This window comes from Trachurus trachurus (genome assembly GCF_905171665.1).
Source record: "Trachurus trachurus genome assembly, chromosome: 21".
Lineage (NCBI taxonomy): Eukaryota > Metazoa > Chordata > Actinopteri > Carangiformes > Carangidae > Trachurus > Trachurus trachurus.
This window is the reverse complement of record NC_139899.1, coordinates 6,891,280-6,913,225: the sequence shown is the minus strand read 5'-3', so window position 1 is coordinate 6,913,225 and position 21,946 is coordinate 6,891,280. Positions and strand designations below refer to the sequence as shown.

At 42.0% G+C, this 21,946-nt stretch overlaps 1 protein-coding gene across 1 annotated transcript in view; it reads left to right on the top strand.

Annotated features, from left to right (window-relative positions):
* tmeff2a (transmembrane protein with EGF-like and two follistatin-like domains 2a) overlaps positions 1-21,946 on the top strand; it is a 131,370-nt gene that overhangs the window by 62,656 nt on the left and 46,768 nt on the right. The window contains exon 4 of the mRNA XM_083996570.1: positions 498-524. Within this exon, the coding sequence (XP_083852696.1) occupies positions 498-524 (27 nt within the window). The remainder of the gene's footprint in view (positions 1-497; positions 525-21,946) is intronic.

Sequence of the window (21,946 nt, the reverse complement as noted above, 5' to 3'; positions counted from 1 at the left end):
TTATGGTGCGGCTCAAGTTACACGGCGGCTGTTCTGCGAAGTGCTCATCAGTATCCCTTTCAACAGCCAGAACGTCAAACAGTTCAGTGAGCTCCGTCTTTGAGGAGGCTTTACGCGCATTCGGCGGGAATGCCGTGGAGAAGGACTCGCTGAGACACAAACACACTGGCAACTGGAAACAGAAAACATTCCCACAGCCCCGAGTTGGAGGTGTTTACGATCAATGTGATCCATCCTCAGTCAGCCGTCTCACCAACATCCCCCTCCCCTCGCCAGCTTTTTACTTCTTTTTTTTTTTTTATATAAATCTGACTCCCAGTATTACTTGCTGCATTATCCTATAAGAAATTACATTTCACCCAAACACACACACAGAGAGACACGCACATTCACATAAGCCTCGACACACACTTCCATATGCAGACGCACGCTTATTCAGCTAATGTCTGTGGCTGTATGAGCTTCTGGTTAATAACTGTGTTTGTTCTTTTCTGCAGATGCCGGCTCAGGATCAGGAGATGATGGTAAGATTACTCACCCCCTCCTCCTCCTCCTCCTCCTCCTCCTCCTCCTCCTCCTCCTCCTCCTCCTCTTCCTCTGTTGTAACTCCATATGCACAGCTTTTTTTTTCACGGGTTTCTCTCTGCTCATTGTCGTCATCCACGTTTCGCCGTTGCACGACACGGCCATGCAATATACATACATTAGAGAAAACTCAATTAGAGGAACTTCCAGCATGCTTTGCTGCACAAACAAACAAGTTTGACTCAAATGTGCTTTAAGTTCTATTATGAACTTTATGAATCCTTACACGGTTCTGCTGTTTCGGTTCATGCTCTGCAGCCTCGTACTGTGCACTTTTGTACTCAGCAGACGGACGTTTCTATTATGTCCAGGGCCGTTGCTAGGAATTCTGGGCCCCCTGAAAGAATACTAAAGTGGGCCCCTGCCCCCTGACTTTTCCCTTTTTTTTCTTAGACTACGTATGTATTATAATTTTTTATTTAGCCTACTTTGTTTTGATGATAATGCAGCATTACTATGAGTATTAGTCAGGGACTTATGCAGAATAATTCAGTCATACAAAGATTAGACTAGGCTACTGGGGTTTTTTGTGGGCCCTACTGGGTGCTGGGCCCCTAGAATTATCATCACCTTTCTCCCCTATACAACTGCACTGATTATGTCTGCTCCATTCATATCAGTGAGTTCAATAAAAAAGCACCTATTCCTTCAATGCGACAGAGTTCACACCAGCAGCTACATGAGGAGCAGCTAATGAAGTGACGATGGAGCATACGCCTTGATTCTGCAGCCTCAAAGTGGCCGTTTGTTTTACTGACAAATGAGCAAGAGGTTGACAACAATCATCTTTTTTTTTAATTTGAACATCATGCTGCACATTATGATCACAAACAAGCTGCGGCAGAGAGACGCCCGTCTGCCTCACACCACCAGCTCTCTAAACATAAACATGGCCTAGTTATCGGAATGAAATTTGAAGGAAAAAATAATGACATGTGAAACAGTTTGAAAAAGTTTTTTTTTTCTTCTTTAGTTTGCTTTGTATCAGCTGCTGTACACATTTCCTTGTGTTCGTTATTTCTTTCGAAGCCACTTCTACCTTTGCGTGGTGTTTTTGCTTGAAGCGTTAACAAAGAACCAAGTGATCAAAATTGCCGATTGTGTCATAAAGGAGAGTTTTGAACGTGTTGTTTGCTCACTCTCCGGCTGCAGTGGGCGATAACACGATTTTGAGAGAAAATGAAAATAATAAAATAAATGTTTTGTGATAGATTTTTTCCATCCGAGCTATTTCCAAGTCTCTGCAATATGATTTTAATGCTATTATGGAGTTTATGGGCCGGGAGGCGTTTAAAAAAACACTCAGAGGGGGAAAAAAAACAAGCACAGCAGTTACACATTTGGCCTGCACACTTAAATAATTAACAGTTTGTGCTTTTTCACTAGATCCCTAATCTCAAACTAATTACTTTGACTAAGGCTTGTTGTTGGTCTTGTCCCAAATTCAAGTTACACAGCACATGTGCACTGTGTCAGTGAAAAAGACTCTGTCAGGGCTCATTTTGAGAAGACAGAGCAGGCGCCATGTGTTACAGAGGGCGTGTGTCTTCTTAAACTGTCACAGTTTCTCCTCTCACTCTGCTCAGTGAAAGGGAGTAACAACAGGGCCTGTTTTTCCTCATAAGGAGAGTGCGTGTGTGTGTATGTGCGTATGTACCACATTGCAATTAATAAACACTGAAGCTGAAAGAAGACGCGAGTTTGGAGGGGGTGATAAGTGTGCGAGAGTTTATTTTAATAAGATGGAAAAGAGCTTAGGGCTATGAGTGACTTTTTATGAATAACTTTTCTGAGTAACTAATCATGTAAAACCTCCAACTGATTAATAATGTGTCATTCAACTAAGACTCTAATTTGTTGCCTAATTGACTAACAAGACTCAGCCCTAACATCAGGAGCACAGACAGCACACAGACAGACAGTAGTGGAGCTCATCTGTCAGGTCATGTTTGTGGCGTGTGCATATTTACACTCATGCATCTCATCCATCTCGCATCTATCCTGTGAGTTTACCCATGCAGTTCCTTTATTAACTCTCACGCGTGGAGCTTCACCGGGCATATATCAGGGGAGAGATTGGAAAAGAGATTAGTCCCCTCCTACCCTTCTCCCCCACCCAAAAAAAAGATGGCAGACAGATGAATGAACGAGCGGAAATGAAACTGGTGCTGGGTCAACCACAGTGAGCGTGTATGTGAGAGAGAGAGAGAGAGAGAGAGAGAGGAGGAGATGGTGGACAAAGAAATGGCCTGAGGAAAGTCGCAAAATAGATAACAGAACTGAGGAAACAGGCGGCGAGTGATACAGAGATGGAGGGAGAGAAGGAGGACGGGCGGAAGATAAGAAGCAGGAGTGGGGAGGAACAAAATGAAGCATAGATTCATGTATGGCCTCTGTAATACTCAGAACGTTTGCTGCGCTCTATGTTAAACCTAATTATCCGGGCAGGGCTGCCGTTGTCCTCGGGCTATAAGAGAAATACCCCAAACCCTGCCTTGCGCTGTACTGTATGCCCACACAAGGAATACAAAAACAGACGTTTTCTTTTCATTGCGTCAAGTCAGTCCATGTACGTCTGCTCGCAAAGTGGGCAAAGATCACACTTCCCAGGAGTTTCAGCATTTTATTGCAAAGCGCCTCAATAAATTCCCCGCGACTGCGGAGAAGCAAAGCATTTCCCCAAGTCTCTGTGGTGTAAATGCTCTCTGTGCCTTCACAGCACAAAGCCCAGAACAAAACCACAGGCCATAATGCACAGCGGAATCAAACATCCATTGTCTGCTTCTAAAATAAGGTGTGAATGTTTCACGTATTCCGCTCCCATCCTACACTTATAACCTCACCGCGAGGCAGGAAGAATTTCATGCTACATTAGTTTATGGGGTTGCAGTTTACATTAAGTGAAAGAAGCTGAGACAGAGGAACAACGGGAAGTCTTCATCCTAAAAGTAGTGATGTGCAAAACTTATGATTTCCAGGTATAGATACCAAATTTCAAAAATAATAATAATAATACTGTAATGGCACTCTAAGGTTTATGTTACTTGAATGTATTCAAATGCCATAATAAATGAGCCACCAATGTCCATGTTTTTAAATGGTCTGTGTCAGTCAAAACTAATTAGCTAGCATCAGTGAACACCACAGTGTGACATTATATAATTAAGATTCATCCTTAATGTGTATTAAAATAATAATGAAAAATGATATGCCATTAAATTAATTGACATTAAAATATTGGCAATGAAATAGCCATTTCAGCATTGTAGGCTTTATTAATACAACTGCGAAATATTTAATTGAACTGATGTGCAGTGACCCAGGGACACAAACTACACTCCAAGTATAATTCAATCTTCTATAGTTATTTATTGCAGCATCTATTTTAAAAATGTATTGTATAATTTATCCCATTAATCAGTTTGAATTTAACACAATTCTGTGATTAAGAGATAAAGTATAACTCTCTCTCTCTGTACATGGATAATGCTGAAACTGCTGTGAAGTCAGTCTTGCCCTAGCGGCACCTCTCCTCATCTTCAGACCGCCGCTGCTTCACCCCATCATATTCTGTATTGTGATTAAATGTCAGCTGCTTAACGAGGTGCCTCACAGTCCCCCCACGCACGCACATCACATACAGCACTGCTGCTGCTGCTGCTGCTGCTCGGAGAGCTGGAAAAGTTCCACTCAAGACCTCGTGGACAGTCAGCAAGTGTCAGAGTCAACACTGACACTGACTGACGTTTCTGTGATAGACACGAGGAGAAGTTCCTCATTCACATCCAGGTGATAGTGTAGTTGCTTTCTGCTGTGTCACTGTTGTAGATGAAATACACATTTACTCTGAGGTTAGATAACAATATTTAAAGGGATAGTTCAACATTTTGGCAAATTGGCCCATTGCCATAATCCCTATAGTTTTATGAGCAGGTTCGTTACCTTTAATTGTCGGTGCAAGCTATTTTTAGAACGGTGGAGCAGAACCCAGAGCTGCTCAGAGCTATGCAACAGAGGCTCATGGGATTTCTTGGTTTCCCTCATCAGATACACAATCCAACAACTCCAAAACACTCTCATGGACAAGTTGTTATAAGTTGTAACACAGAGCATGCTGTCAAATTCTACATAATACATTCACTCTCAATGAGCAAAATTTGGGAAAAGTAAGAAATACAATATGAGAAATCCATTTCAGTCATGTCTGAGAGTGAGCTAGTTTGTGTTGGTTTCAGTGTAATCAACTTGATTAAAAATACAAAGCAGTGGAGTTGGACTTGTCTATAACTGACACTGTTACACGTGAAGCCTCACTGACTTGTGTCAAAAATGCTAACGAAATGAAATGCTAACACTTTGAATGAAGCCAACAGTTAGCCTCCTCTGGAACTGTGCTACATTTCACCAGCTATCACCTTATTAACTATAAAATACAGACAAGATCATGGACCTGTGGTTTAATACCAGGTTAATTAAAAGAAATACGATAAGAGAGGGTGAGATATACTTTATTGATCCCAGACTAGGAAATGGCTGTAGCAGCAGGCCTATAACACACAATACCAATAGAACAATAAAAGTGAGAATAAGAATAGCCTATCAAATTAAACCTCCAACACAACGGGAATGATAGGCAAGGTGAAACGACTTGATACAGGTGGTTAATAATTAAAAGCCCATCCCAGATGACATCCTTCCACACAAACTGGCCACAGTAGGCTACTGATAACGCACTGGACCGTGTTGTTTTTGGGACCTGTTTGGGGACTTGGGTTGTCCATGAGTTTTATTTTAATGGTTAACTGGTCCTTGGTCTGAAAAAGTTTGAGAAATACTGACCAAGGATTTTTCAGAGATTTATAATGCCCTGCACATGATATAATCTAACAGCACACAATACTGAAGGTGGCATAAAAGATTGCTAGTGGCACAGCAGGAGCAGCAGAAATGGATATTAATGCATCAGGCAGGGGAAGGGTGAAGAGTTTAGTTTCATTATGCACATTAAAATAGCCTGCCATCCTCTAAAAACTAGTTAGAAAGGTTTTCTCTTGAAAGCTAAGTATGAACGCTCACCTTATGAGACCCCGCAGGATTCAAAGTGGAAGCTTGATAACTGTCCTTATTCTCAAACTGTCAGATAAATCTGACGAATCGATCAATCAGGGGGAAAAGAGACACTTAAGAAAAAATAACTCAGGGGCAGAGAGGATATTTGTGCAGTATAGGAGCGAGAGGGGGACGAAGAGGGCAAGGACAAGAGGAGGAGAAACACAAACACACCCTATAAAGATAGAATCATAGCGTGAGGTCAAAATAGATGGGGAGATACAGTAGAAGAGACGGAAGGGAAGGAGGAGGGGGCCTGGCCGGGGTGGAGGGAGGGAGATGTGTGCGTTTTATGAGCAGAGGAGAAGGTTAAAGAAAGTGGTTGTTAAAGGGAGGCTGGACTCCTGTTGAGGAAAGCAGCAGCGGCGAGCACATCCCGGTAAAAATCAAATGTATTTTAATGGCCAATGATAAATCTACACACATAAAACCCGGGTCAGCCGGGTGGTTGCCGGTTTCATTGGTTGTATAGTCTGTCCTACTTTGTGGAGAGGGCAGGGCAGACCAGCTGCATCAATGCATGCATGCGTGTGTGCATTCATGCTTGTGAGAGTGCGTCCTCTTTGTATCTGAGTGTTTTTGTTGTTGTTGTTGTTTTATCTGATAAGTGGGAACACAAGTCAGCTGTGCAGGGAGATGCCCTTACGACATGAGTCTGGTCACATGGCCCCTTTAGTCAGAATCAGACATTTGTCCAAATCAAATTGTACATTGGAGAAATTGAATTGCACTCACATGATCATGGGAGGACAAAGGACAACCAGAGCCTTAAATTTATATGGGTTTCAACAATCCCTGTCCAAGTGTATTTTTAAAGAGGAATGCACTATTTAGCCATGCTCGTAGCTCTGTGCTCAACAAACACTACAATACGCAGTTGTTAGAAAACCAAAGTAGACATTTGTGAGACTTCATGACGTCACAGGTATCTTATCTGACAGTGATAACATCAAGACAACAGACAGGATGGCTCTCTGACATCAAGATCCACGTATTATTACTGTCCCTATCTTTGCATAGCATGCACATATGCTACCATTTCACCAAGGATATCAACCAGATGGTGGTGCCAGAGGGATCACCTAAGTGATAAGGAGGCAGTGTCAGGGGACCATGAATATCTGTGCAGAATGTTGTGCTCACCCATCTATGTGTTGCTGACATATTTGACACTAAAGCTGCCTGTGACACTACAGAATCACAAAGTAATTAGGGTTCAACCTCTGGGGACCATGAATTTATACACAAAATTGAATCCATTGAAGTGTTTGAGCCTGTGGTGGACTGATTCAATTCCGGTCAGACCGCACCAGTCATGCACCAAACAGTGCATAGAGCTGATCACTAAATAGGGTTCTTTATATAGAGAATGCAGCCTGTTAAAATGTTAGTTCGCCAGCCAGTGACTTTAATTATTCAGTATCTTTTTAAAAGACCCAAATGTACTTTAGGTCCCTGCTTTTCACTGTGCCATTTTCAATTCAATATTACATCTCGACTTTTTGAAAATGTCTCTTGTAGGCTTTATTTAGTCCCGGATAGAACCGGCTAGAACACACAGAAGGCAGCAGGACAATCCTGCCTCAAGTCCCAAAGTCAACGACTTGAAGTCTGTCATGCTCCGTGGGCTACCGGCATTGAAGTGAACTAATTTCACTGCAGTTTCAAAGGGTGAGGCTTATCTAAATTAAGTGCTTTGTCAAGGTCAAAACTGTGTCCCTTAACTTATCAGAGCCATTTCTCAGTTTGAATGGTGAAAAACGAGTCCATTATGAGCCTTTAGTGACAGAGAGAGAGCATGGAGGCAGTCTGTAGTCTAATTACCAGTATTTATGGGACACTCTTCTAAGTGTCTCTGTCTTTTCAGCTACCTGATTTCTTTTGTCTCCCTCTAATTATTTCCAGAGCTTTGTTTAGCCTGAGACTTTTTCAGCAATTCAGGACCATCAAGGATATGAAAACGACTATCCTGCCATCCTGTCACCTTCGATGATACGCACAATCACAATACATCACCTTTTTTTTTGTATATTCATGTGCACATGCGCCACACCCTGTCTGTGCTTTTTATTACTTCTCTGAGTGTTGACTAATGAAAAGATAAACACTGCACTTGGCTTAATTGAAATACAATAGCCTGATTGGGGTAATTAATCTAATGATCAGACCCACAACACTATGGATTTGCAAGCACTTCATTAATTTGAATAAAGGGTGAGGCTCCACTACGGTGCAATTATGAATCCAATTTCAATTGATCTCCGTTGGCTGGAATGCAGCAATGGAGAAAAATGATTATATGAGGTAGCACTCCACACTTTATTATTTTATCGACTCTGCTAACGTCGTGCCGCAACGTATTCAATATCAAAATGAATGTAAAGACTCACCAGACTGTACTAATACTTACACTTATACTTTGTCCTAATGTCCTAACATTAATAATATTAATGACATATTATATCGGCGTCTCTAGGAACTAGATGTGAAAAGCACACAAATAGAATAGAATAGAATAGAATAGAATAGAATAGACAAGTGTGTTGCTAAGGTAAAATAACTGGCTGACCAGCGGTTCCCCTAGTGATTGTTCCATTCGTCCATTTCTGCTCGAGCAGCCTCCACAATGACGAGCTGCTGCCCCAGTCACACTGCTATTGCTATGGTAACCAAGTTAGAGGTTTAGGGAAGTGAGTAATCTAATCTTCCCACTTTGTGGCATAACGATAAGGCTCACCACTGCCAGCCCACCCGCTTGTATGTGTGTGTGTACGTGTGTGTTTCTGTGTGTGGGGGTTTGTGCGTGTCTTATTTGGTCATTCTGTGCTGCATGTCTTACTCACACACATACACACACGCACACACAGAACCTATCTAGCCAATATGTTCCACCCTAATAGGCAGGTGAAAGCCGAAGGGCAGATAGGCTTCCAGCCTTGTTGAAAAGTCTGAACCTTACTGAAGTTGACATTCTGCACCAATATCCTCAATATTAAAGGGAAGCTCGGCTTGTGCCTTTGCTTTAGATCTTGGATTGCACAATGTTTTTCAACTAAAAAAAGACATACAGAAATATGTCTGAGTGGTATTATGATCACTCCAATTAAATTTAGATGTATACGCTGGATGAGCAGCCGTCATTGGGACGAATGAAGTGCTCTCTCCATGTATCTATGCAGGACATTTATGACAGTACCATTAGAATACACATTAGACATTCAGTAATATTTTTTTTTATATTTAATTCTTAGGGACAGCGGTTGTCTGGCTCACACACACAGGCTATATATCAGTCAGGAGAATGAACCTGCACAATGCATGATTTAAGCTTAAAGCTAAAGCCTGGGAAACAGTGTGTTCATTATGTGGCAAAACAGCAATGTGGAGGCTAATGCAGTAGATGGGTGTGTGTGTACCCTGCTATATTAATGCAGGAGACCAGGGTTTGTGTCCTGAATGAATCTCCTGTAACAGATTAGTATTTTTGCATGCTGTGCTGTGCAACACGTTTGATTTGAATGTCAGGATGAATATTGATCCGACTTATTCCAAATGGAAACAAATCTTAACATCAGATAAACGTCTGGTGGGCCCACCATAAAAATAAATAAATGCAACAGCCTATACAATTTAAAGGGATAGTTCAAGGCATGAATTTGCCTCTAAAACAACTCCATCTCATAATGTTCTGTTATTATCTCATAGTGTGGTGAATGTGCAGGTCACAACTTGTCCACCAGAGCGTTTTGGAGTTGTTGGATTGTGTATTTGATGAGTTTGATGAGGGAAACCAAGAAATTCCATTAGCCTCTGTAGCATAGCTCTGAGCAGCTAGCGGCTCTGCTCCACCGTTCTAAAAATAGCTTGCACCGACAATTAAAAGTAACGAACCTACTGCTACGACTATAGGGATTATGGCAATGGGCCGATTTGCCAAAATGTTGAACTATCCCTTTAAGGAGAACAATGTTTCTCTACACCCATATAACCAACAGTCAACAGTAATGTATGAATAATATAGTGCATACACAGACTGCATATAAATTGCCAGCACTGAAGATGGAAGATGTTCTCACTATAACTGTTACAAATGGCAAAAGCATCACATATGAGGTAGTTAGCAAAGACCACAAGGCTGATATAACACGACGAAGAATTATATTGTACAATTATGCAACCAAATATAGGATAATAATAATAATATCCCATAAATTGAAGTATGTGCTTATAGAGTTCAGAACATGAAGGACTTCTGAAGGTGTTCCATTGTGATTGATGATGTAGGTACTCTTCCGTCTGCAGTATAATAGCCTGTAATTTACTGTGATCATGATTTCTAAAGATGGCTAATGCAGCTGCATGAGTAAGTAGCTTTATTAAGAACCCATGAGCTGCTTTATTTTTTTTTTAGCAAAATATTCTTCTGTATAAAAGATGCATTTTAAAACCCTTAAACCAGAAACCCATTAGCTATGTATATGAAACATATGCCGAGTTGAGGCATGTCTTTCCCAGTGAGGCTATGATACTAAACACACTGTTGTCCTAAGTCACTTTGGACAAACATCTGCCAAACAGCAGGATCGCATTACACTGAATTTACATTCAGATTCACGCTGACGGTGGTGGTGAAAGAGAGGCAGAAGGTCTTGGACGGCGCGTTGCATACACAATCAGCCCTGTTCCTCACAGAGCGCCGAGCGTGGAGGAAGGAAGGGAAGGGGGCATGTGAGGTTTATTGTAATGCGTGCGAAGATAGTGGCTGATGTTAAAAAGCAGATCCATCTCATCGTCTCACCAAAAGCATACGTTAAGGCAGAGCAAGAAAGACGCGGCCGATAAGCCTTTATTTTGGCACAGGGATAACGCCGTAATCTAGACTGAGAGGGATGGGATCTGCAAATGAGATAGAAGCAAAGTCATTATCCCTTCATCCACACACATTCACTCTCTCACCACACCCTGCTCTTTCTCTTTCTCTCTCTCACTCTCTCTCTCTCTCTCACTCTGTTTCCATTTCTCACCTCTGCTGCTTTTGCTTTTCCTTTTCCTTTCCTTCTCTCCACGGGAACGTATCCAATCATACCACTCTGAAATTATTATTAAAAATTCCACTGCCTGCATATGTGTGTGTATGCGCGCAACAGGGGCTCTGTGAATGAGATGAGTTTGGGTGGGGTATGAGGTTCAGACAGTATCTGGTGTGAGAGGCGATCGGCAGCCGCTGTGTGTCAGAGCTACGAGTGGAGGCGTGTGAAAAGTGGGACAGAGGCTGATGAGAGTGGCAGGGTCACCTTTGGGCCAGCTCGCGACTCAACGCCATCAGGGCTTTCATCGTTGTATTCTCTTTCCTCTCTCTCTCTTTCTCTCTTTTTTTTTTGGGGGGGGGGGGGGGGGGGGCTCTGAAAATAATGGAACAGGGGCTGAGAGGGAGAGCAAAGTGGAAGGGGAGAAAGATTGCGACCAAATCGAGATACCGTGGACAAGGAGGGACAGATATTGGAATAGAAAGATGGAAGGATTTGACTTCTCTGTAATGGCAGGGTCGGACTGGGATTAAGAGTGGGAATTGGGGAATTAAGTGGGACCACAGGAAAAGATTTGAGTTGTGAGTTTGTGTGTGAGAGTGAGAGTGAGTGTGTGTGGGGGGGTACAAGTGAATCAGTCAGCAGTTGTGAGCCTTCATATTTGAGTTGGGGGAAAAAAAAATATTGTAAAAGTGCACGTCGTGGTCGTGGAGGCAGCACTTCCTCATGATGTCAAAACGTACAGTGGGTAATAAAACAAATGACAGATTGTATCTTCATCTTCCCGGAATACACGGCACACACCAGCTCAGTGATATTCAGTTATATTGTGCCATAACCATCTGCTGTATACACTCACACCCTCACACTGTAACTGTCACGGCTGTAAAGAGTGTACTCAGGCAAACAGATAGGATGTCCCAGATAAATGAAGGCTCATAATCCTTCACGCCGCAGAGATGGAGACATCCACTCGCCCTTTTGGCCCTTCCCCGGGGATTTCAGGTCATGTCTTCTCTTCTTATGTAAGTCACATAAAAAAAAAAACATCTGTAATGGTACAGTAACGCTGCTCTCTGCTCAGTTTGTCTGTGTCTGCATTAGAAGTAGTTATTATTAACACTACTGTAGCGCTGCTCTTCCCAATTTTTATTGTCATTTTCACAGAATTTCGGTCACCATGGTGATATGTTTTTTTCTTTCACCAGTTAGCAGCTCATGCTCCTTTTCTTTTCTTTTTTGTTACAGTTTCTCCTTCCGCAGATCATTTTCCCGTTGTTACAGTTTGGTAAAATCCCAGATTTCTATAATTACACAAATTGCCATTTCCTTTGTCACCAGCGAGCTCATTAGGAACAGCGTGTGCCAGATGATGATGCTGGAGAAGCAATCTGAGCTACGGGTTCACAGTGATACAGCGGCCTCAATTCCATGTAAGAAAGAAAGAAAGAAAGAAAGAAAGAGGAAAGAGAGAAAGAAAAGTCATGTTTGGTGGAGGTCTTCTCAGTGGAAGAACACTTTTTGTTTTGCATCGACATAACTGCAGCAGTGAGTTTTCTCCTCTAACACACAAGAGGTTATTTTTTACAGTTACATTATAATCACAGCTTAGGTGTAATATCTATTTGTCTCTGTCTTTTCACATCCTTCCTGTTCACACACACCAGCATAGTATGCCACAGTGGTAAAGCTAATAATCTGAGTTCCTCCAGATGATTTAATGAGGCTTTTATTTTATAATTAATTCATGTGCTGATTTTCTTGATTAAAATAAAAATGTTAAAGAGTGAAAAACAGATTTATTCAGACTCGTGTTTGAGGATATATATATATATGTATGTATCCCTGGACCAGTAAACGTATGCTGTGTCCCACTGAGACTGTTTAAATCATCCTGAAGCAGGAGATTCTAATTCTGTTCATCAGTGCAAGCGAGCCGTCCTTCCACTTTCTCTCCTGAGCCCTTCGACAGTGTTGTGTTCCATATGTAAACATCTGAAGGCTGTTTATTTATCAGCTTTAATGCTCATATGAGGATGAGTGGGTGAATCCCTTGTGGCGTTCAAGTGGGAAAAGTGTGTGTTTGTGTGTGTGGCCAGTGTGGCTGCCAGTTTGTTTACATCAGAGAGGCTGATTTGTGAGACGGTGAATTGACAGTGAAGGGACAGTTGATTTAGCAATAAAAGGAGATTAACTTTCATTTCTATATCACAAGATAACAGAACATATGATTTTGTCCATCTCAGTATATATTTAGACACATAGATTACTTTATTTCCTACATACTAGTCAATCTGCCTCTTTCATAAGTTCTTTTTTTTATCTCATGGCTCAAATTACCTTTCAATAGCTTCTTAATTCTAAAGTGAAGATGACTGTGAGCCTTTGAGTCACATCCTCTAGGTTTCTCTCTAGTGCTTTTTCTTCTCTAAATTGCTTCCTGTAGATGTGAATCTCAAATAACCTGTGTTTAAAAGCAGCTGTCAGTCTTTATTCTTATTACCTGTCAGTTTGTTTAACGCAGAGACGAACAAACTCAATTTGTGAACCCCAGTGTTTCTGCTGCTGTTGAAAATTGTGAACAGAAAATTTGTCAAGTGAATAATTCCATTCACTGTTTCCTCACCGAGCTCAACATGTTGCGTTCATCAACGCTACAGTTCTGTTCTGTTCTTTGTCAGTCATCTGCACAGGTGACATAGTGGATAAAGACTGTATGTCGAGAATAAATGAACTCACATTTTGGTTACAGGTTGTAACAGTCTCTTGTATTTTAGGTTCCACTGATTAAAATGTTTGAAACACAGAGGCAATGTAACCGCACTGTTATTTAACTAAACAGAGGTAAACAAGAATCGCCTCATTAACGAGTGACACCTTCATCATTAACGGGCCTGTCCGGGCTTTGCTCATTGTAGTAGAGTCTCTTAATCTTCAAGGTGCACTTGTTCACTAATAGCCGCTTTACAGCACCAGCATCACAGAGCAAATTGCGTGCTGTAGGTGTCATGTTAAACTTGATGTGCAAATCAAGAGGGGGAAAGGAAAAAGGAAATGTTGAGCTGTCGATTGCATGTTGGCTGTATGTAGGTGTGACTCTGCGGTCACGGCCTTTAGCTTCCTTTTTAAACTCTCATTAAACAGTGACACGACAAGGCACTTTGGTGTCTAAGCTTCTTTCCTCTGTTGGAACAATGCCCGGACACATTTGTCCTCCCAGTGCTTTTCACTGCCATGGAGACATCCGTCAATCCCGGAAGAGACTTGTCAAAATTCACTGGCAGGATCTGGTCCCTGTGTGTTTTTACACTCAGTGCAATCATTGATTAAAATGAACTTATATAACACTGTTTTGGAACAAATCAGCTAAGTGCTTTATAAGCAACTTGGAACTAAATCATTTTTTTCCAAATCACATGAATCAAAAAAAATTTACATTTCGTTATTAGAGACGTGCAGAGTCTTGTGTAGATTATTGTGCTCAGTGTGTGTGTGTGTGTGTGTGTGTGTGTGTGTGTGTGTGTGTGTGTGTGTGTGTGTGTCTAGTCCAATGTCAGATTAACTAATCGTAAAGAGCGTTTTATTACTGATTTGGTATTTAATGCTGCATTAAATTGATGTTTTTACATTAATAATTTAATAGTAATAATACCATAAAAGTGGTTGCTCATAATGCCAAATCCATGGAGAATGATAAAGTGTCACTTTTTGCATATTTTATTTTGTTTTAAATGTGAGAAATCCCCATGGTTTTTTACATTAATATCCCATAATGACAAAGTGACAACAAGTTTAAAGATCAAAAACTTTAATTTCCCACCGGTACATCCACCAACTCCCTGATATGACCCATAAATGTCTCCTCTAGCTTTGCTTTGAAGGTATTAAAAAGTATTCGATCCAATTTAGGGAAATATTTTCTCTTGAGTAAAATTCACCTACAACTGTACCCCAACGTTTCCCCACATGGACTTCAGACCATCAGACTTTTCCCTTTGCTCCGCTCATAATTACTATGGTCACAGAGTTCACCTAACATCAAAATATAAACATGGTTCATATTCACCTGCTGCACAGACGACCTTCTGGATAATTCTCTGCTGAAGGTTCAACCTCCAAAACTCTAAGGAGCTCAGACCGTTAGTTCATGACTTTGTAGATACTCTTATCTGGTCGGTCTTGACCCTTCTTGTCTGGTTATTCAGTTTCGGCTGGACGGCTTTGAACTTTAAACAGCTGGTTCCTTCACTAGTATGGAGGCCACTGTGCTCCTGAGTCAAAGCTTTAGAAACTCTCTATACATCACCACAGCATTAGCACAGAGATTGACAGAGGTCCTTGCAGTTCCTGGCTTGATTTTCCTCCTGCCATGCAATGGGAATTGTGGGACTTCTTCAAACACACAGGTGTGCTCCTAGCTAAACTGTGTCCATTTCATTCATTCATTTATTTAAAAATGGGAAGTCTCAGTTTTTAGATTTTATCATAAATTTGCAGAAAAGAAGAAAACATGTCTTTATGTATTATCAGTTGGCAGTTTCATCTAAAATCAAAGCTGCAAGTGTGCCAATGGTGAAGGGGTCTGGATACTTCCTGGAACCACAGATGACTGCAGGTTTAATCAGACTCATGGGTCACTGTTTTTCATAGTTATAGTGGACTGCATGCGGTGTGTCGTAGAGACGCACAAACTAAATACGTTTTCCATGTTATAATTGTATTAGTGCTGGTACATGTGCAGCCAGATATCTTGGCCAGTGAAAACCAGCTCTTGTCTTTTCTCAAACTCCCTCCACTCACATCCTCCGCACCCTTAATATGGATTTACTCGTTTTCTCCCTTTTTTCCAGCTCCTTTCCTCTCGCCTGGTCTGGTTCCCACTCCGCTATTCCCTGTAGCTCTCTCTTTAGCCCCGGCCAATCCTCTCTGGTGGTCTTGCGCACACAGGATTAGCCATTAGCTCTTAGTTTTCTCGTCCTCCTTCACCCCCGAGACCAAAACCCTGCCACCACTCACCCGCTGCCTGCCCGTCCAGGGCCGCTCTCCAACGCTCAGCAGTGTGAGATTGGCCTTGCAGGCTGGTGGCGAGATTAGACGTGGCATGGTGGAGGCTCAGCGGGCAGCCAGCTGACACCAGTGAAGTCGGTACAGAGTAGTTGCAGGCAGGAAGCTGACATTTCCCGAGATTTTCTGTCACTGATGCATAATGGAGCAAGCAGGTGATGGGGACAGAAGGGGCAATACTGTGCCAAGATCACCAATGTGTGTGTTAGTCCAAAGTGAGATGGATCACTCGATAGAGAAGGTCTGTTCAAAGACAGAGTTCATATGTTGTTCATTGTTTTGTGTGTGTGTATATATGGAAATGCATGTGTTCATATGGAAATGCAATAATGCATTTCCATGTTCAGGTGAAGATTCACCTGCGGCATCAAGTTGAAACTGTGGATTTTGCAGCAAACAGTTGGTTAGTTACACATCCAATAAATACAGAGCAAGATATAATTATTCATCATTCAATATTTGCTTCTGAGGGATATATCTAGGCAGCAGGTGTTTTGTCAGCAACCAGCAGGTTGCTAGTGTTGCCATTTTTTCATTGTGTATTTATTTATTTATTTGACCAAGAACAGCTGCCTGGTGCAGCACACATACAGTATATGCAAGCCTATTAGTATAAAACACTGTATCTGAGGCCAGTCAGTCCACAATAATTCAACAATAATTCTCTGTTAATTTTGATTTATCACTGGTACTTGACGTTTTCTGTGGCATGTGCTGTATTTTAAAGGGGTCTGTTACTATGTGTCTGAGTGTCTCAAAATAGCACCATTGATGCCGTGATTGGTTGTTTGTGCATGTCAAGCAGTGAACCATATTGAGAGTGTATCAAAGTTTCTCATTTTTATGTCATGCTAATGTTTCCCAGGCACTCTAGCAAATTCTTGTTGCCGTGCCCACAACAGATGCCGTCCCTTCACGTTGAAAGCTCCGGCGAAATGCGTCCTTTGGTCTCTCCGGCAGATCGCAAATACCTTGTGATTGAAGTGCTTCTAAGTGGCTCAGAGCAATAAGTAGCAAAATGAAAATGGAGACTTTGAAACAACTGTCAGATAGTGAAAGTGCACATGAGCACAAAAGCCTTTTAATATTTAGCTTCCTGTAGGACAGCTGCTTCCTCACTGGCTAGTTTCATCCTGATAGCTGCTCCAGAGTGGATGAAAGAAGAAATTTCTAAAATCTGTGCCCCCAAAGATATAAGTCCAGCCTGGACAGATGCCAATGTGAATTTTTTTTAATTGCATTAATATTCCAGCAAGCAAATGCAGGCATTTTGGGGATGGAAAAGTCAGTTTCAATTTGTTAATGAGCTGATGTTGGAGGCTTCTTTTTTTCACAGTCAGCCAGGGTCAGTTAAGACTTTGAAATATCCATTATCACTCCCAACGTGCCTTAAAGCTTTGCGTTAAGTTCTTATCCGCTCCAGGGGCTGAACTGAAAACCTCTGCCTGACATTCCCATACACACTATTCATGTGTGGGTATTCACAAGATATTTAATTTGACTTCCAAAATGGACAATCCATTTTTTAATTGTGATATATTTATCTCCTGTCTTATGCTGCAAGAATATACAGTTCAAAGTATATGAATGTAGGCTATATGCGCCTATATTATGTGTAAAATAAACTATACAGGCTTTCACCTTACCATTATTACAACTGTTAGAATCAGAATGCTAATTCTAACCCCATGCTAACTTTAATCCCCATGTGTCATTCACTGATTACCAATATTCTCAATCCTCCTCCTTCTGAATTCTTTTCAGGACATTTTGTTCTTTCTAGAGGTTCTCTCATTCATATACACATTCACACAGACACACACTCATCGTTCTTTTCTCTTTCTTTCCGTCACTTTGTCATCTCTTCTTCCTGCCCTGAGGGATTTACACACCCACAGACAGATTTAAAGGGCCGGCTTGCCGCTTTTGTAACATTAATCAGGTAATACGTTTGGGAAAGTATTAAAAAGGCATAAAACTTTCGCCCTAGAAAACTCCACCGAGACTAAAAGCGAAATGTCTGACAGCTGTCGTCTTTGCTACGAGATAATACAGGCGAGGCTGAGGGTGATACACTACTCCAGCCTGTGAACAGAAATGACTTTTTTCCTGCCCCCTTATGATTGCGGGCTACTCAACAACTGAACAATAGCTACTCGTGGGGTCAGTTGGAAAGCACTCGAAACATTGTCCACACGCTCAGATGAGCCCAGAGAGCCATCATCCATAACTACATCACACGACACACTATATAATGACATTGCTGATCACGGAAACGGCTATTAGTCAGCTGCCGTCCCGTTGTTTTTGTTACAGTTGTGGAAAATAGCGCACAAGTGTTATCCAGTGGAGGCATTTAATTGCAAACAGAATTTTGTATTGTCGAAGCACTCAGCAGCGCAGCAGCAGCCACAGGTGGTTTAACTTTGTGTGTCCATGAATTAGGATTCTGGTTGTGTGCTTTGCCAGTTTTATTGTCACATGTCAGTGCAGGACAGTTTGTATGCTTCTACTTGTTAGTAGAGCATTGTAAGTGTTTTAACCTCATGTAGTTCCCAGTATGCCTCTGTAGAGCATCAACCTGAGCCGAGATCTTATTAGTAAGAATAACCCAAAACACCTCTGTGGGTGTTCCTGGTCAGTGCGTTTGCAAGATTAGTTGTTCTCCTAATTCCAGGGAAGTTTTCACAGTCGCAGGATAATGACCTGTGTAGTGCCCATACCCACTGAGGCACTAGCCCCTTGTAAGCCACAAGGGACACAAGGGATTTTTTTTTCTCTTTTTTTTGCAGAAGGACCACTCAACAAACAAGAGCACATCACAGTTTTCCACAAGAGTGGGTAGAAAAAGAGAGAGTGAGGTTGTTTGCTATTCCCTGCCAGTCCATTCCTGTATATTCCCCACATTGTGTTGGGGCTTGGAGAGTAAATATGCCAAGGTTAGAGAGCCTAGCTGCTAGTGCGAGCAGAGAGGGAAATTAATTGAATTTCCAACAAGCATGCTGATGTGAGATATGGATAGGAAATTCAAAATCCTTGTGCACCGTGCATATGAAAACAAATAATGGTGTAATGGAAGGAGGGAGAGATAGAAGAAAACCAAAAAAAAAATATTGACCAAATAATGGCGATCGGTTGCATTTTGATTCCTTGGTGGTGCTATCTGCATCATTCATTTAAAATCCGACAGCTTTATCAGCCAAGTTTGTTTGTGCATACGGGGAATTGGACTCCGGTTTCCAATGGCTCTCGATGTACTTAGACACAGCACACAATGCCAATAAGGAAAATACACAAAACAAAGATAAATGCTGTAAACATGACCAAATATCGCCATATGGAGACTAATGATCCAGACATTTAAGAGGTGTTTACCAGCAGAGGTCTCCTCCTCTCCATAACAAACAGACCAGGGGATTAAAACACTTCATAAAGCCGTTGGGCCACTAACATTTTCTTTTTGGCAAAAATAAGTATAGTAATTGTTAGACATTTTAAAGTGGGAAAGCTACATTATAACTTAAACTGGTCAGCCACTGCTTGTGGGTATGCCTTATACATTATGTGCACTGCACATCACTGTACAAACTGCTTTTCTTGTTACAAGTGATGTACATGTTACAATATGTTAAAAACTAATAGGAATTGTAACTGTAGGTTGTATTACAGGGCGTTTGCACAGTGAGTGTGTCTGATATGTCATGATTGATCCACTGCTCTGCACAGTGATGGCATGTGGGAAGAAACTGTTCTTGTGTCTGGCCATTTTGGCGCACAGCGCTCCACAGCGCCTGCCAAAGAGCGGGAGCTGGAACAGGTTGTGTCCTGGACGTGAGGGGTCTACAGTGATGTTTCCAGCCCACTTCCTGATTCTGTAGGTGTAAAGAGTCATAGTGGGCAGGTTCTGCACCAAAGATCTTTTTTTGCAGCATACTGTAGATTTTCTTTTGTGGGGAGTGAGTCCATCCACAGCGGTCCGTTTTTGAGAACAAACTCCTTCTTAACAAGCACTGTATCTCGAAATCGGAAATCATCTGTTGTGTTTGTGTTTAAGCCTTAGTATATTTCTCAGTTAGTCATACTTTTCAGTTAGTTATGTTTGTCATGGTCCGTTAGTGTCTCTGAGGTTTTTTGTTGAGTTTCTGTTCTTGTTGTGCCACTTCCTGACAGTGTATTGTCTTGAAACTTTCGACCAAGTCGCGGACTTTACTTTCACTTTTGCCAGCTTACTACGACATGTACGAGCTGCGATTGGCTGCTCCTCCTGCTCCCTCTTACTGACTGGTGGAGAATCTTCAGTCGCGGTGGATTTTGGCAAATACGATTACAGGCTGTAGATGGAGCCAGAGGAGTTTGATTTTGTCCTAAATTACCCATTTAATGTCCGACCATCAGAATATAGTGACAGTTCCAGCAAATACTGTATGACTGAATAATTGTTACCAACTGAAGCTTTAATGGCTCGGGGATTTTCTTGTAAATTATATTCTTTAAATTAAAAAGTTTCACAGCATATTTATTTTTGACGGGAAAGGCCTGTTTCTCTCGCCCTGGTTCCGGTTGCTTACCAAAACAGCCACTCAACGGCCCCAGACTATGTCAAGGTGATGGAAACAAAAGTACATGGCTGAGTTCACCTACAACCGGTCTTCTCATCTCTTTCTCAACCCAACACTGGTGATGTCCTGGAAGGTTCTCCAACACTGACACAGCCTCATTATCTGAAAAACCTGTATTTCAGCTCTCTAGCTCCTCTGTGGCTCGGTCGGTGTGGTGGTTCTGACCTGATGCTGTCCCTTCTTCTGCAGGTCTCATCCTTTGGTTTGACAGACCTGCTTGAATTCAGCTGTAAACCAGGGCTTGTTATTGTTGGAAATGGATGGAAGTCTTTGCGGGGCACACACACTTGTCCTCACAGAAACTGATGTGCAATGTCACAGTGTCACTGAGTGTATCCAGCTCTGCAGTCGCAGCCTCAAAAACAGTCAGCGGAGTCAAAGCAGGTCCGCTTGTAAGTGCAGAGGATATGATCCAGACAGTGGATAGAGAGTTATGAGGCTGAATGAGGAACACAGTGAGAGGTGTTTTTTTTTTTTTTTTTTAATATGACTGAAGTTTTCTCTTTAAAGCAGGGAGTCTGGATTTTTATGTTCCAGGCTGGTTATCAGCTCAGCCAGACATTATAACACCTCACTAACAGAGGCCTAAGGTGGGAGGTTCATGCAGGACCAGGATAAGGAGGAGGAGGAGGAGGAGGAAAAGGTGTAAAAAGTTTTACAGTACATGATAAGAGCGACATCTGTACACCAACCCTCCACCTCCACCTCCCCCTCCCCGACTCCTCTGTTAACACGCTGCGCTCTGTGGAGAGGAAAACGGCTGTAATGAGGTGTCCGGGACGAATTCAGAGAGTCAGCTTTCAGTGAAGCGCGAGGCAGCGGAGCGTGAAAAAGTTCTGAGTTTGTCCCGTTGATGTGCAGCAGTTCATCCATTTTGTTGGCTCGAGAACAGAGATTCGCTGGAGGTGTTTGAAGTGGCCGCTGTCTTACTGTAACTGCACCAGAGCGCTGCCGCTTCTTTTCCCCCCGTGGAGAGCCGATAGCCCCTCTGACCACAAAACTTTCCTCGCATTCGACAAGAAAGCGTGAAATAATGTGGAGAGTAGACCTTCAGATGTGCTGCAGTTCTTTCCCAGTGAAAATAATCGTGTTGGTGTGAGCTGCAAAGAAAAAAAACGGTGATAATATGAGAACACTAAGGAAGCCATCTTGTTTATACTGTGTGATAGAATTTAAATAAAGCAGAAACAAAGTCATGAATGATTTATTGTGGTTGATTAAAAACTTTTTTTTCCAGCCTAATAGACAGCGAGTGCTGTGGCCCAGAGCAGGAGCTTTGTCATAATGCATTAGTAAAATCAAACTTAAAATAGATGGCTGTCCTCTTTAGGGAGGAATAGCCTGCACTGCTTTCTCCCTCTGTTATTTGAAGTCCGATGTGCCTTGCTTCGGGCTACTCCAGCATATTTCCAGATTAAAAGAAGAATCTTGTGTGGGACACAACACAGGAAGGGACTGTTCAGAAAAAAGGGGCTGGGTGAACCATGGCAAATGTGGGAGAAGAAAGGCATGAAAGCTGCTTCTACATCCCGTTGTTGGTGA